The sequence below is a fragment of the Squalius cephalus genome, assembly GCF_949319135.1.
Source record: "Squalius cephalus genome assembly, chromosome: 25".
NCBI lineage: Eukaryota > Metazoa > Chordata > Actinopteri > Cypriniformes > Leuciscidae > Squalius > Squalius cephalus.
In genome coordinates this window covers 23,102,391-23,116,155 of record NC_137146.1, presented here as the reverse complement: position 1 = coordinate 23,116,155, position 13,765 = coordinate 23,102,391, and the positions used below count along the sequence as shown (strand labels likewise).

The following is a 13,765-nucleotide window of genomic DNA, read 5'->3' as shown; positions in this document are numbered from 1 at the left end:
TGGGCGTGGCCTTAGTCTAATAAAGGAAGCCAATTCTGGCCAAATAGCAGATTTTATCTCCTTCAGCGACTCTTCACGACTCTGACCTCCTCTGAAGCTTTCGCCGTCGAAACAAGCAATAACAGCTAGAGCAAGCCTTGCATACAGCAGACAGTGCCTTCAACTCACCTCGAAGCCGCTTCTCTTCTGTCGCTGCTCTCCTGAGGCCATCCGGCGAGAAAAATGCTATATCCTTTTACTGCTACTGTTGTGTTCGCTGCTGCGACACTCAGTTCTAAAAGAGTCAAATTTAGCGAACGTTGTTTCAAATGCCTCGCCCCTCGTGCACCTCATGCGGAGCACGCATACACAAGGAAGATGGGCACTCGGAGTCCGCCACGTGCCTGGGACCCACCCACACTGAAGCTGCACTCTCTGCCGCAGGTTGCTCTCACTGCAAGAGCCTGCCCATCTCAACACTGCGGACGCGGCTAGCTCTCTTTCGAGACGGCGACACTGTCGCTTTCTCACTTTCTCACTCACTTTCTACTTCGCCGGTCCTGTTCACTCAGGCAGACCAATGCCCCCTCTCCCTTCAAGCGACAGGTCTCGTCTCCTTCGGCAGATCGCACGAAAAACACTACGACAGCCTCTCCATTGCTGCGCTTGAGGAAGAGTGGACAGGCCCAGCTGACCCCGCCTTCTCACAGTCTGGTGCTAGCGCTGCTGCTACCGGAACTAGGCTAATTCGGACACTGAGATGCTGCGTATCCTCACTGCGGCCGTTTTAGACCTCGGTCTCGAATGGGCCTCGTCCTGAGGAGCCACCTAGAAGCAGGCTGGATGGATGGTTTCTGCCTGGGTGCCAGCAGGCCCCCGTCACAAGCCAGCGCCTTTTTTCCCTGAGGTCCACGACGAACTCACGAAATCATGGCGTGCGCCGTACTCAGCACGCACGAGCGCTTTTACTTCCGCCACGCTCTCCTCTGTTGACGGCGCAGCAGAAAAAGGTTATGAGAAGCTGCCTCTGCTCGAAGAAGCAGTTGCCGCCCATCTATGCCCGCCCACTGCTGTTGGCTGGAGATCCAGAGCGGTTCACAAGACATCCCTGGAGTGTCGAAATGGGTTTTGTACATTATAAAGAGAGGTTACTCTCTCCAATTCCCTCGCAGACCCCCATGGTTTCAGGCGGTCATCGAGACCTCGGTGAGAAGCAGCGTGGCTCACGTGCTTCTCACCTAAGTGCAAAATCTGCTAGAAAAAAGGGCGATAGAATTAGTCCCCCCGCGCTGAGCCGGTCAGCCAAAAAATCTTGAATTTTTTGGCTGAATTTTGAAGCCGGTCTTGAATTTTTTCCTTGTACCAAAAAAGGACGGTGGCACTCGCCCCATTCTAGATCTGAGACATCTGAACAAAGCTCTCATGAGATGACCGTTCAGAATGATAACTACCAAACAAATCCTCGCGCAGGTTCGCCCGGGGGATTGTTTTTTTTACGGTGGATCTGAAAGACGCTTACTTTCACATTAAGATAACGCCCAATCACAGGCCATTCTTGAGATTCGCCTTCGAGGGGTAGGCTTATCAATACACGGTCATACCGTTCGGTCTGTCTCTAGCAGCCGGTACTTTGACAAAGTGCATGGACGCAGCACTTTCTCCCCTGAGGCAACGGAGTGCGCGTGCTGAACTATCTCCACGATTGGCTCATTATGTGTCAGTCGAAGACCGAATTATTGACAGACAGATCTATGCTCCTCAGCTATTTGGAATGCCTGGGGCTCAGGGTCAATTTTTCCAAGATCAAACTGTTACCCAGCCAGAACGTAATCTTTGGGCACAGTTATCGACTCTACAATGATGAGAGAGCGGCTCACACCAGAGTGCGCTCTCTCTATAAGGGGTCCTTCAGGGTAGGTGCGTGCATGCCCCTCAGGAAGTTTCAGAGGCTTCTCGGTCTCATGGCCACTGCATCGTCAGTACTCCAGCTAGGGTCCAATCTTATTAATCTACCTATTACTGTCCATTAGCACAATTGTCCTGGGACTTATGTTCGGAGCGACCCTTATACTCCAGCCCCTTATTCATGAAACCATCATGCGTCCCCACTGCGTAATACGAAGTGACCGTTCTCGAAAGGGAACGTACTCGGTTACTAATGTAACCTCGGTTCCCTGAGAGTAAGGGAACGAGTATTGCGTAGCCTGCCGCACTATTACAATCTGTCGGGATTTGTCACTTCAGTCGATTTAAACCTGCTATTTGGCCAGAATGGGATTCCTTTATAGACTAAGGGGATATTTTGGGGATATTTAATTTTATTTTATCAATGAATAAATTCCACTAGAAACAAACCTTGTTGTATTATTTTAATTTAATACTGTGAAGCTGCTTTGATACAATCTGTATTGTGAAAAGCGCTATACAAATATACTTGACTTGACTTAACTAAGGCCACGCCCATTTAGGCGCGCTCTGACGTGCGACCCAATCAGATGACTTGGCGCCCATCACGTCAGAGGCGCTTGGCCATAGGTTGTGCAGTTGCTGCAGCACAGCCAATGGGCGAGCTAGACGCTCTGCTGTGTTCGCTGTGCAGCTGCACTGCGTTTTAAATTATTAGCTTTAATATTCTCGAGGAAAGGAGTTTGCCACTGCGTATTAGCTATGCAATATGAAGTGACCGTTCTCGAAAGGGAACCTTGATTTTCCAATGTCTTCATGTACAAGCTGGGTCTTAGCTGGACAACCTTTTTGCATTCAATCACATTCCTAAGAATGTAATCCTTTACCACACAATACGACTTATGTGCTGCTATCTTCTAGGCCTGCAGGCTGTCAATGTTGTCTGCTGCCTTTTCTGCCCTCTCCCTTCCATGCTCATGGATTTGGTACTCTGTGTTGAAGTTGTTTCTGCATGATAGATGATACTTAGCTTCCATTGCAAAAAGGTCCTTGTCCTACACCTTGCGATAAAGAGCCTATTTCTTTAATTCCTGTGCCCTAGGTTCAATAACTTTCCAGGCTGGTTCCTTGTGTTTCCAACTCTGAAACTTTGTAAGCTCTTCAGTCTTTCCCTTGAACTTGGATTTTGCTTTGTCACAGAAAATGCAATGATTGGGAAACAAGAAGGAACACCTTCTTGGAGCTCCTTCAGATACCCTGGTAATCCAGAGTTCTCATGAGAGCACAAGTTGAATTTGCTCAGTGAGTTACTCTGGTGTTGAGTAATGATGCTCATTAAATATGCCCCTCGATCGGAGCTGCACCAATCACATCGGGTTATCTGATATAGGCGGGCCAGAGGCGAGCTAAACAGATGACGACAGCGCTGTGACGTCGAAGTCATTAGTAAACATTGCAAGATGGCTATGGATGAATACCAGTTGTTTGAAACAGCTTTGGCCGCTACAATGAACGAGTTAGACTTGGCTTTTTATCTAAAAGAGGAACAGAAGACAGCGCTTGAATCGTTCTTTTGCAAGAAGGACGTTTTTGCTGTTTTGCCGACCGGATACGGTAAGACTATAATCTACCAATTAGCTCCGCTGGTAGCGTTTTATTGTTGTGATTGGTCGTAGTGTTATCCAATTGCGTGCAGTGAGATTTTCAAATGCACGCTTGGTGCCGCCCCTCGAGCTGGGCGATTTGCATTAGTCGACACCAGACCATTAATCTTTTAGATTTAGGGCTGGATTTCCAGGCTATCCTTCAGATTGAATTGACAGAGATTTGACATGGCGCAAAGAGTCCTTTTTCAATCATGATTCTCCAGATGTAGAAGCCTTTGGCACTTGTAAAACAATCTATTTTCCCTGTAAAGCTTTTATAGCAGTATTGGTGATAGTCAATTGTATTCAAAGGTAAGTCCTCTAATGTTAATGGAATCTGTTCACAAATATCCATCATGCGGTATGGTGAACTGGCTCCTTAACAGAGTCTCATATCTCGGATACTGTGTAGATATGACAGCTTCTCGCTTTCCGAAAGCCTGTGATTATAGTAAAAACTGTTGAAAAATGACTTATGACTTAGTTATGACTACAAAGGTATATCTTAATTATAGTTTCAAATACGTACTGAAATTGTTCCAAAAGAGAAAGCAGTGGGAGATGGCGATCTGCAGGTACCAACCGACAGCCGCCAACTGCAAAGCCCCAACATTCCCAAACTTTTTAAGTTAATTTGCTTTGTTTTGTTTACTTCAAAAGTAAAGCTATTTTCAATTTCTTCAGGTTCAGGATAGGTGCAGTAAAAGGTTAAAATAAACCCCATTTCAGGCTGCTATTAGTATAATAAAAATGGTGTCAAATTAGCTTTTTTTTTGCTGTTTTTGACCATAGATGGTCAAGATGTTGTAAAATATAACAAATAACAATTTCTGGGGTCAGAATTGTATGGAAAAATGTGTCCATTTGTCTCTGTGAGTTGTTTACATCAAAAGTTATGGCACTTTATATCAGATCAGATTTTTCGGGTTTGGTGCAAAGGTTTAAAAATAAAGCATTTTGGACATTATTTCAGCTTGGTACCCAATTTAATTTTAAAATAGACACTTAAATGATAAAGAAATAACAGTTTGTGAAAAAAAAAAATCACCCTATGCGCTTGAGAAAACGAAAATATAGTTGATCCTCTACACATTTTTGGCCATTTTTTGCTATTTTTGCCCAGCAATAGGGTCAATATGTTTTCAAATGTCAAAAATAACCATTCCATTCAATTCCTGGGGTCAGAATTGTATGCAAAAATATGTTCATTTGTGTCTGTATGTTGTTTACTTCAAATGTTATGCCACTTTCTATATAATTTTGTGATTTTTCGGGTTCCGGTCGGGTGCAGCAAAGGGTTAAAAATTAAGCCTTTGGGACATTATTTCAGCTTGGCACCTGGCAGATTCTGAAAATAGACACTTTAAAGATTTGAAAAAATCAGGTGGCATAAAAAAAGCCGGGGGGTGCGTGTGGACCCCTATTTCCATAGACTAACGTGAATTTAGGCTACTTTAGTTTTGTACACGTCATGTTAATTATAATCAAATGCATTTTGTTTTATTGACCACAATATTATCATTGATATTTGTTTGAGAAGGGCTAAAAAGTTTGAAGTAGCCTACACTAAAAGTGCAAAGTAAAAGTACAGTAAGTGCACACTTAATCGCCTCTGGCTTGCTTAGTTGGGGACACTTAATATTCAACAATATTATTGATCTGACTGTACTAAAGCTGTTGTATGAGAACTGAGCTCAGATGAATGATGACATCTTTTTTTGCAGAACTGCTTTATAGATACATTACTAAGTTAATAATTGATGATCTTCACACTGGAACTGAATCAACACTGAACTGACCTCAGCTGAACAACAGGCGAAATGCACCATTTTCATGTTTATCAGTATCAAGCTGCTTTGAAACAATCTGTATATTGTATAAAACACTATAAAGGTGACTTATTTTTCACAATGGTAATTTAATTTAGGAATGAAACATTTAGGAAATGTGTTATATCACATCCCAGACAGCAACATAGTGTCGGCCCACATCCGGGCCATGTGGAATCCATGTGTAGCCTACCAGATGTGGGCCGGATCTGGGCCGACACTAAGTTGCTGTCTGATGTGATATAACAAATTTCCAAAATTTTCCAAATAAGAAACTGAGTGTTATTTTATCTTTAAGGAAGTTGTCAGCATTATATATCATGCAATACCGCAGATGAAAAACTGAAGCAAATCACATAAATTAGCTTGTAACGGAACAAAGGCAGAAGAGACAGTGTTTGTTGATGGGGATGGGTAATGGCGATGGGGTAAGGGGTGGCGCGGACCGAAATGTGAGGGCACAAAGAGATGCCGTCACTGCGCTCGCTGACATTAAAGTTCGCTGGGCTGTCTGCTTTGATAACTGCCGACAGTACTCGATGGAATGACCCCGGTGTCACAGAGGAGACCACATCATCCAACCGAGGCCTTGAGTCACATTAGCAAAAACTCATCCTGTCAACCTAATACATTTCCCTCACATTTCCCTCATTTTGTTTCCTTAAAATAGAAGCACAACATGACATTGAGATCATACTAAAACATAATGCTTCAGTGCACTTGATTTATTAAGAGGATGCTTTTAAGGCCGTCTGCCATTCAATAGACATGTGCCTTGAAGCTAGCTGAGGTTCTGTCGCTGCCTGAACAAATACTAAAAATTACTCTACGCTTCATCCATCCATATTTCATGAAGTCCAAGGCAGTATGACAGTTTGCTCTTTAGAGAGGATGTATAGCAGTCTCCTGTTTCATTGTGCAGGTTTTGTTGGCTAATTGAATTTTATCTAACGGTCTTCCTTTCTTTTTGGGCTGCATTAGCATAACAGCGCTCGTGGCGAGATTTAGCTTCGCACTGGATGAAAAGAGGTGACATCCGTCTCCATGCGTATTCTTTTTAATGAGCTCCCCCCTTTTTTTATAACAAACTGAAATTCAATTCAAATAGAGCAGAACAGCAAGAAACCATGTTCACTCTAATTTCAGCTAACAAAGGAAATGGATGGATTTCTCCCAAAGGACTGAATTTGTTCAGACAAGAGGTCAGAAAGGACATCACTATTGATAGTAGCCATTTCCAATGCATTCATGTTCGCTATGTTCTGAATGGAATACTTGAATACAGCTGAACCAATACTGCACAACGTACTGCATATCTCAAAATGTGACTTAAGTGATTAAGATTTTTAAAGTCCCCCTGTGGTGAAAACCAAGCTTTTAATGTTGTTTATATGTCTGTGGTGTTTTTAATATGCTTTAAGACAAACCATGTGCAAATTCATAAGTCAACACCATTGCTGAGTATTTTCTCCTTTAAACTGCAGTGAACCAAAGACAGTCTCAAAAACATGGTTAGAAATCGCTGGTGTTTCTGACGTCACAAACTACCTTGTAACCAATCAGGTCAACGTGTGATCGTCAACGAGTGGATCTCTGAGCTGGTGTGAGTGAGTGGAGGCGGGAGACTCATTTGCATGTTCATAGAACGCGTTTACTAAATGAGGCAAGGGTGTAGAGCAGGGTTCACCAATCTCGGTCCTGGAGGGCCGCTGTCCTGCAGAGTTTAGCTCCAACCAGCTCCAACACACCTGTTTGAAAGTTTCTAGTATGCCTAGTGAGACCTTGATTAGCTGGTTCAGTAATTGGGGTTGGAGCTAAACTCTGCAGGACAGCGGCCCTCCAGGACCGAGATTGGTGAACCCTGGTGTAGAGTTACATTCAAGCTATTTTAAGGCATAAAGACACTTTTTTCAAGGAAAAACCTTATGTCATTTTGGTGATCAAAGATGAGTTTTAAGGGATAAAATGATTGACTGGGGGACTTTAATGTTTTTGAAAGAAGTCTCTTATGCTCACCAAACTTGCATTTATTAGATGGAAAATACAGTAATACTGTGAAATACTGCGAAATACTATTACAATTTAAAACAACTGTTTTCTATATATATATATGAAGTAATATTTTTATTCAGCAAGGACAGATTATTCACATGATTCAAGTGACAGTGAAGACATTTATAATGTCACAAAAGATTTATGTTTCAAATAAATGCTGTTCTTTTGAACTTTCTATTCATCAAAGAATCCTAAAAAAAGGAATGTTTTTCCACAAAAATATTAAGCAGCAAAAAAAAAAAAAAAAAAAAGATTGAACATTGATAACTATAAGAAATAAATTACATTTTAAAATCAATTTAACTAGAAAACAGTTATTTTAAAATGTAATAAAATTTTACAATTACAGTTTTTACTGTATTTTCAATTAAATAAATAAAGCCTGGGTAAGCATAATAGACTTCTTTCCTTTCTTTTGACCTCTGGTGTATATATATTTAATATGATAATATTACATTTTTAATATTCTAAATTAAAATGTTAATAACATTTTGATCAAATAATGAGTAAAAAAATAGATGTTACCTCTGGGAATAAAAATAATAATTTGTATGATGTACAAACTTTATTCTATCCCCTAACCCTAAACCTACTGTACCCATTAGAGAAAACTTCCAGCATTTTCATATTTTCAAAAAGCATTATTCTGTATGATTATAAGCTGTTTTCCTCATGGGGACCAAAAAATGTCCCCACAAGGACAGGGATATTGGATATTGCCATCTTTGTGGGTAACGCAGAGAACATAGGGAATGCCTGAACCACACACACACACACACACACACACATATATATAAAAAACAATATGTATATACAACAACTGCAAAATGTCATTCTAATGCCAATTCAAATGCCTGAGTGTTTTTGAGTCCTCTGTTATGACAAGTATGAACATGATGTTACAGAATAGGCACTGGCTCTTTAAGACTACCATGTCAGTAGTAATTGGCCTATTTCAACGTCAGCCTCCCTTGGGCTCTTGGCAGGGGCTTGTAGGGCAGAGGACCTACAGCCCATGTGGGTTATAATAGGACATTGTGGATCTGTGTATCCCCAGAGACCCCTGGCAGACCGGACAGCCTTAATAGAGTTCACTTTTCTCTCCAGCCAACCCTTACTCACACTTGACAAAGGAGAAAGGACCTAGAAGAAGAGTTACTTAAATACTAAAACACAATGAAAGCACACTAAATAGCCAAATGTATATGAACGCTCTGTTCTAATGAACATGTTTGGCTTTTCCAAAAATTTTGTGGAGACAAATCTTTATGTTACGCCATACACTGAGATTCTGGAGAATTGTGAGGTTCTGACTTTGATGTAACAGTTTGGAGACAGAACTCAAATCAAAATCAAATGGGCCACTTAAGGGTAAAATCATTAAAAAAAAATGCCCAGCTACATAAAACAGCAGCATATGTGAGAGAATAGCATAGCCTTCAATATACTGACAATCATTGTTGAGCTAAGAGAAAAATACATTTTCATCTTCTAGAATCTAGAATGATCTACCACTGCTTTTCATTGTGTCACCCAAAATATATTGAAATAAAAAATATTTCAGAACTTAAAAACATGCTCATGATAAAAGAGGTGTATTCAAGTCACTGTGTGTAAGAATTTTTCTAATGCATTTTTTTAATACATTGTCAAAGTGTGGGGGTGGGGGGGGGGGGGATTAGTGAACACAGCTTTCATATTTTATAAAAAAAAAAACACACACACACACAGATTTACCATTCATCACATGTGTGATCTACATGTCCATTACCTCAAGCTACACCAGATAATGGAACTTGTCAAAGTGAAGAAAGACTCAACTAGATGTAATTAACTTTTAACCTGATGGCCTGCAAGTCTCACTTCATAAATATCAAGAAGTCTGCCATGACAAAAAGTCTAAGTCTAAAATTCCGACACACGACATTAATCTAAAAATGTCTCAAATGTATGAGAGGTGCCTCTAGTTGCTGTAGTACATCTTTCATTATTTATTCATTATCGTATTGACTGAAAGGCATCCTGAGAGTGAAGGCTTGAGACGCTGCATTGGAGAACACCCCTTCGCCTCTCCACTGCCCCTTTATTAATATGTTTAGGTGGCAAAAAGTGGGCCTAAAGACAACAGGATGGATCTACCTTAATGTCATGGCCAGCAAGTGTTTCGGAATTCATTACCCTGGGGATACTAGTCATCATAAGACGAAGCCCTGGCCAAATATCGACCTGCGCAGAGAGGTTACAAATTACAGCATAACTACTGAACAAACCCAGAGAGACACTGGCTTCCGCTGGCTTACCTCATTTAGACGATAGACTGGAGAATTTGAAGATGGCAGATGTAACTGCTAACACCATTTTGCTACAAATTGAGCTTGGTTCCTGAACTGATACATATACCACAGTCCAACTACGCAGTAAAATGCATTGAAATCTTAAATGATTCGCCTGAAAAAAAGCTAGCATTAATATTAAAGGACCAGTTGCAGCTTGTAAAGAACAATTCCGAGTCCATGTGGGATTAATTAGTAAACAGGAAAACAGCCCTATTCCTGTGCTCCAAGCTCCGGTGTTACCGGTGCCCCTTAACACATCTTTGAACAGAGTCGAGGATCCTTGTACACAACATCTCCACCAAGTTAGCCTGATCAATCCAAACATCTCCAATGACTGTGGTTGTATATCGAGAAGCGAGCTGATTGTTCGGGGGCCAAGGGGTTTCTTGCTATGCAACCAGGGTTATTTTTAGAAGCACTCTCTACACCTTCAGTGATGGCTTACCATTCTAACCAACTGCATCTTTGACATAAAATACTAAAATGTGAACAATAAAAATAATTATTGTTACAGCAATAGGTAATGTTGTAATTCTGTAATAACAGGCATACTTTGACACACTCATCTCTGACAGATATCAGAATACTTCCTGACTGAAATGCACACTGAATCATATGTTTTCTGTGAACCTGTTTTTAAACAATATGTATTGTGAACCATGCTATAGCTACAAATAAACTTTGAAATAATTCTGATAATGCTTTAAATGGATAGTTCACCCAAAAATTCTGTTATTAATTACTCACCCTCATGTCCTCCAAACCCGCAAGACGTCCGTTCGAAGATCTTTTTGTTAAAATATGAGAGCTTTCTGTGCCTCCATTGACATTCTACGCAACTACCACTTTGAGCTTCATAAAGTTTGTAAAACTAATCCATATTAATTGAGCGGTTTAGTCCAAATTGTCTTAAGAATCTCTATCACTTTATATGATGAACAGATTGAATTTAGACTTTTTTTCACATATAAACATTGATCAGCGAACATAAATAGGAATGTGTTGGCATAACACCAGAATAAACCTCACCATCATGTCGCGCGTCAAGCAAACATGCTTGAGCTTCCGTTCACCACAACTGATGTGTGAGTTGATCAATGTTTATATGTGAATAAAAACCTAAATTAAATCTGTTCATCATGTTCATCACGTGATCGAGTCTCTTCAGGAAATTTGGACTAAACTGCTCAATTCATATGGATTAGTTTTATGATCTCTTTATGAACTTTTTGAAGCATCAAAGTGTCAGTTGCGTATAGATGAAGGGACAGAAAGCTCTTAGATTTCATTAAAAAGATGTTCATTTGTGATCCAAAGATGAACGAAAGTCTTATGGGTTTGGACCGACATGAGGGTGAGTATTTAATGAAAGAATTTTCATTTTTGGGTGAACTATCCTTTTAACTTTCCAAAAAAAAAAAAAAAAAAAAAAAAAAAATTAATGCCATATTAATCCTCATAATAACAGATTATGTGTGGATAATCTGCATTGCATCGTGTAATACTAATAAGCACAAGTACATCCATTGTGAAATGTTACCAAAGTTACCTGAAGTCTGGATTCCGGTTGGGTTTGAGGCCATAGAAGCCAGCAGACAGTGTCAAGAGCCATCTGGGAATGAAATTCCCATTCTCACACTCCAAATACGGAGCTGACCAGTGAATCTGAGTTTTGTCGGTAATATAACTTTCTCCACTGCGCACAGACGCGTCAAAAGAGGCGAAATCTTGACTCAGAACACGTTTTTGGAGATGGGTCTTCTTTTTATTTTTATGCTCATGGTACCACTCTGTATCTGCCGTTCTGTTTTTCAACATATGGTGGGCAGTGCTGGATAAATCCTGGAGAATGATCTCTCCAGCTGCCCGTGTGGCCTGGAGGTAAACAGGTGGCCCGTCTGGAGGGAACTCGGTGCTCAAGGTGACCACTGCTCGATGGATCTTGAGGTCTCCCTCCAGGATACTCCTGACCAGAGCGTGGTACCACTCCATATCGCGTCTGGGGCTCTGATCTCTGGACCTGTTCGTTTGTAGGATCATGTTGAGGAAGTTTGTGGCGTGAAGGACCGTGTCCAGGACGCTGCGCATGGAGTGATGCGCGTCTCCGCGCGTCCTTCCCCGCAACACCCCCAGTTCATATCTCCTGGAGCAGTTGGCGTGTTTTAAGGTGGAGGAATCCCCCGTGTGCAGAAACGCAGTCACCACTCTGGGTACCTGCTCCTCAATCTTCTGCGTTAAACCCGAATGGGGCTTCCGGAGGTGCGCTTGCTGGTTGCTGTGCGTATTATAAATGGGCAGCTTTCCTTTTAGGTCCCAATCCTGTTCCGCATATCTATAATTTGTTCCTATAACAAATCCGACTTGCAAGAGTAACGATATCCAGATTATGGCCATATCCTTCAATCCCGCTGCTCTTTTACCTCACCAGCTTCAGTTCATCAAATCTGATGCGAGAAATCACAGCTGGAATGAATCAAATCAGCACAGCATTTTCACCTGTGGATTTCCACGCATTTCTACCACTTGATTGCTGGCCTGAAGACATTTATTGTATCGGTAATCCCTTTCCCCTCAGGTGCATTGGTGTTGTCTGTGTTAGTGATGCTGGTTTGGTCTTGTATCTTCTTGAATGAGCGCAGCAGATGTGTAGGATCCCCGATGCTCTCCTCCCAATATGATGCTGGACCACAACAGACGTGATCGAATGAGAGAAAAAATCCTATTTTTCGGAGGCAGGGAGTCAGTACTTCACACTTGGATGACAAACACACTCCGCCCTCTTTCGTCCACTCCAGTCTTAAAGCATGAGAACGGCAGAAACCATTTGCTACAACATCTAGTGATGTCCGATTCGCGAAGGGATCGTTTATTGAACCGATTCGGAAGTCAGAATCGTTCGGTCAGAGCACTTATCCAGTTCTCGGGTTGCGAGCGGCTGCATTGAATTAAACCGTTCTAAAGAACCGACTCGGGGAAATGAGTCGGACTTCCCAACACAACTAACGTCCCGTCTTCTTCATCACCTTATAGGGTTTGGGAAAGTGCCCTTGATTGGTGTATGGTCATTTCTGCTGTCAGTCATTTGACGGAGGGCGTGTTTGTAAAACTGAAGGAGCTATCCAGTGCTGAAAGGAAAAAACATACATCCTAAAACGACTATAAATCATATTAAGGTTTCGGGTTTCGGCAGAAATAGACGCTCGATGGGCAGGATCACATTTATAAAGACTCTGCTATAAATGTCAAATGGTCAAAGCGGTTTAAAAGACACATTGCACTGAGACAAGCGTTGCTGTATAGGTTATTTAATTATGAGCTCGTATAGAGAGGAAACAATAAAAACGGAATGCCGATCGTTCATCACAATAAACAGAACGCGTTCTTGTTTTCCGTCTGCGCTGTTTTTTAATTGTTTGTCTATGACATGCGTCTGACGTCTTTCGCCGTTGTCTGTTATTTCTATGCTTGTCTCGTTAAGACGCCCTCAGCTGTTCAAAACGTGATTTAAACCCTTGCGTTCGGTTTCATTCCGTTGCGTTACTAACGTATTTGGTAGCGTTGCGTCGTGTCTCGTTGTTATAGCGTCTCACGCGAAGAGAGTCACTTTTTTTTCTCAGACGTCGGTTCTAGTTAAATAGCTTTAAACCCGGGTCTCGAGATACTTGCGTGATTTCACATCCCGTTGCTTTCCTTCTAACAAAACGCGTATTGACATACCATACAGACAACGCGTTTCGTCAGCGCTATATTATTTGGTCTTTGTAGACATGCGTCAGATGGACGTTATGGACCTTTGCGTCGCGTCTCGCTCTTACTTAGAGCGCTGCTGTTTAAGACGCCGTATCAAGTTTTAAACAGATTCAAAACGCGTCTCCGCTACGCTGTTTAAACGCAAGAATGCGTCCTGTGTTGTTTAAAATTCAAGCCAATGCTGTAATAGGCTACCCCTCAAGCATTTATTCTTGAATTAAACATGCTGAACAAAACTGTTTGCTTCTAAGAGACATCCAGTGTG

At 41.5% G+C, this 13,765-nt stretch overlaps 1 protein-coding gene across 2 annotated transcripts in view; it reads right to left on the bottom strand.

The window, feature by feature from the left end:
• Positions 1 to 12,583, bottom strand: part of gpr158a (G protein-coupled receptor 158a) — a 103,452-nt gene extending 90,869 nt beyond the window's left edge. For both annotated transcript variants that reach the window (XM_079863831.1, XM_079863832.1), the window contains exon 1: positions 11,300 to 12,583. In XM_079863831.1, coding sequence (XP_079719957.1) covers positions 11,300 to 12,144 — 845 coding nt within the window. In that variant the 5' untranslated portion in view covers positions 12,145 to 12,583. The remainder of the gene's footprint in view (positions 1 to 11,299) is intronic.
• Between the last annotated feature and the right edge of the window lie 1,182 nt (positions 12,584 to 13,765).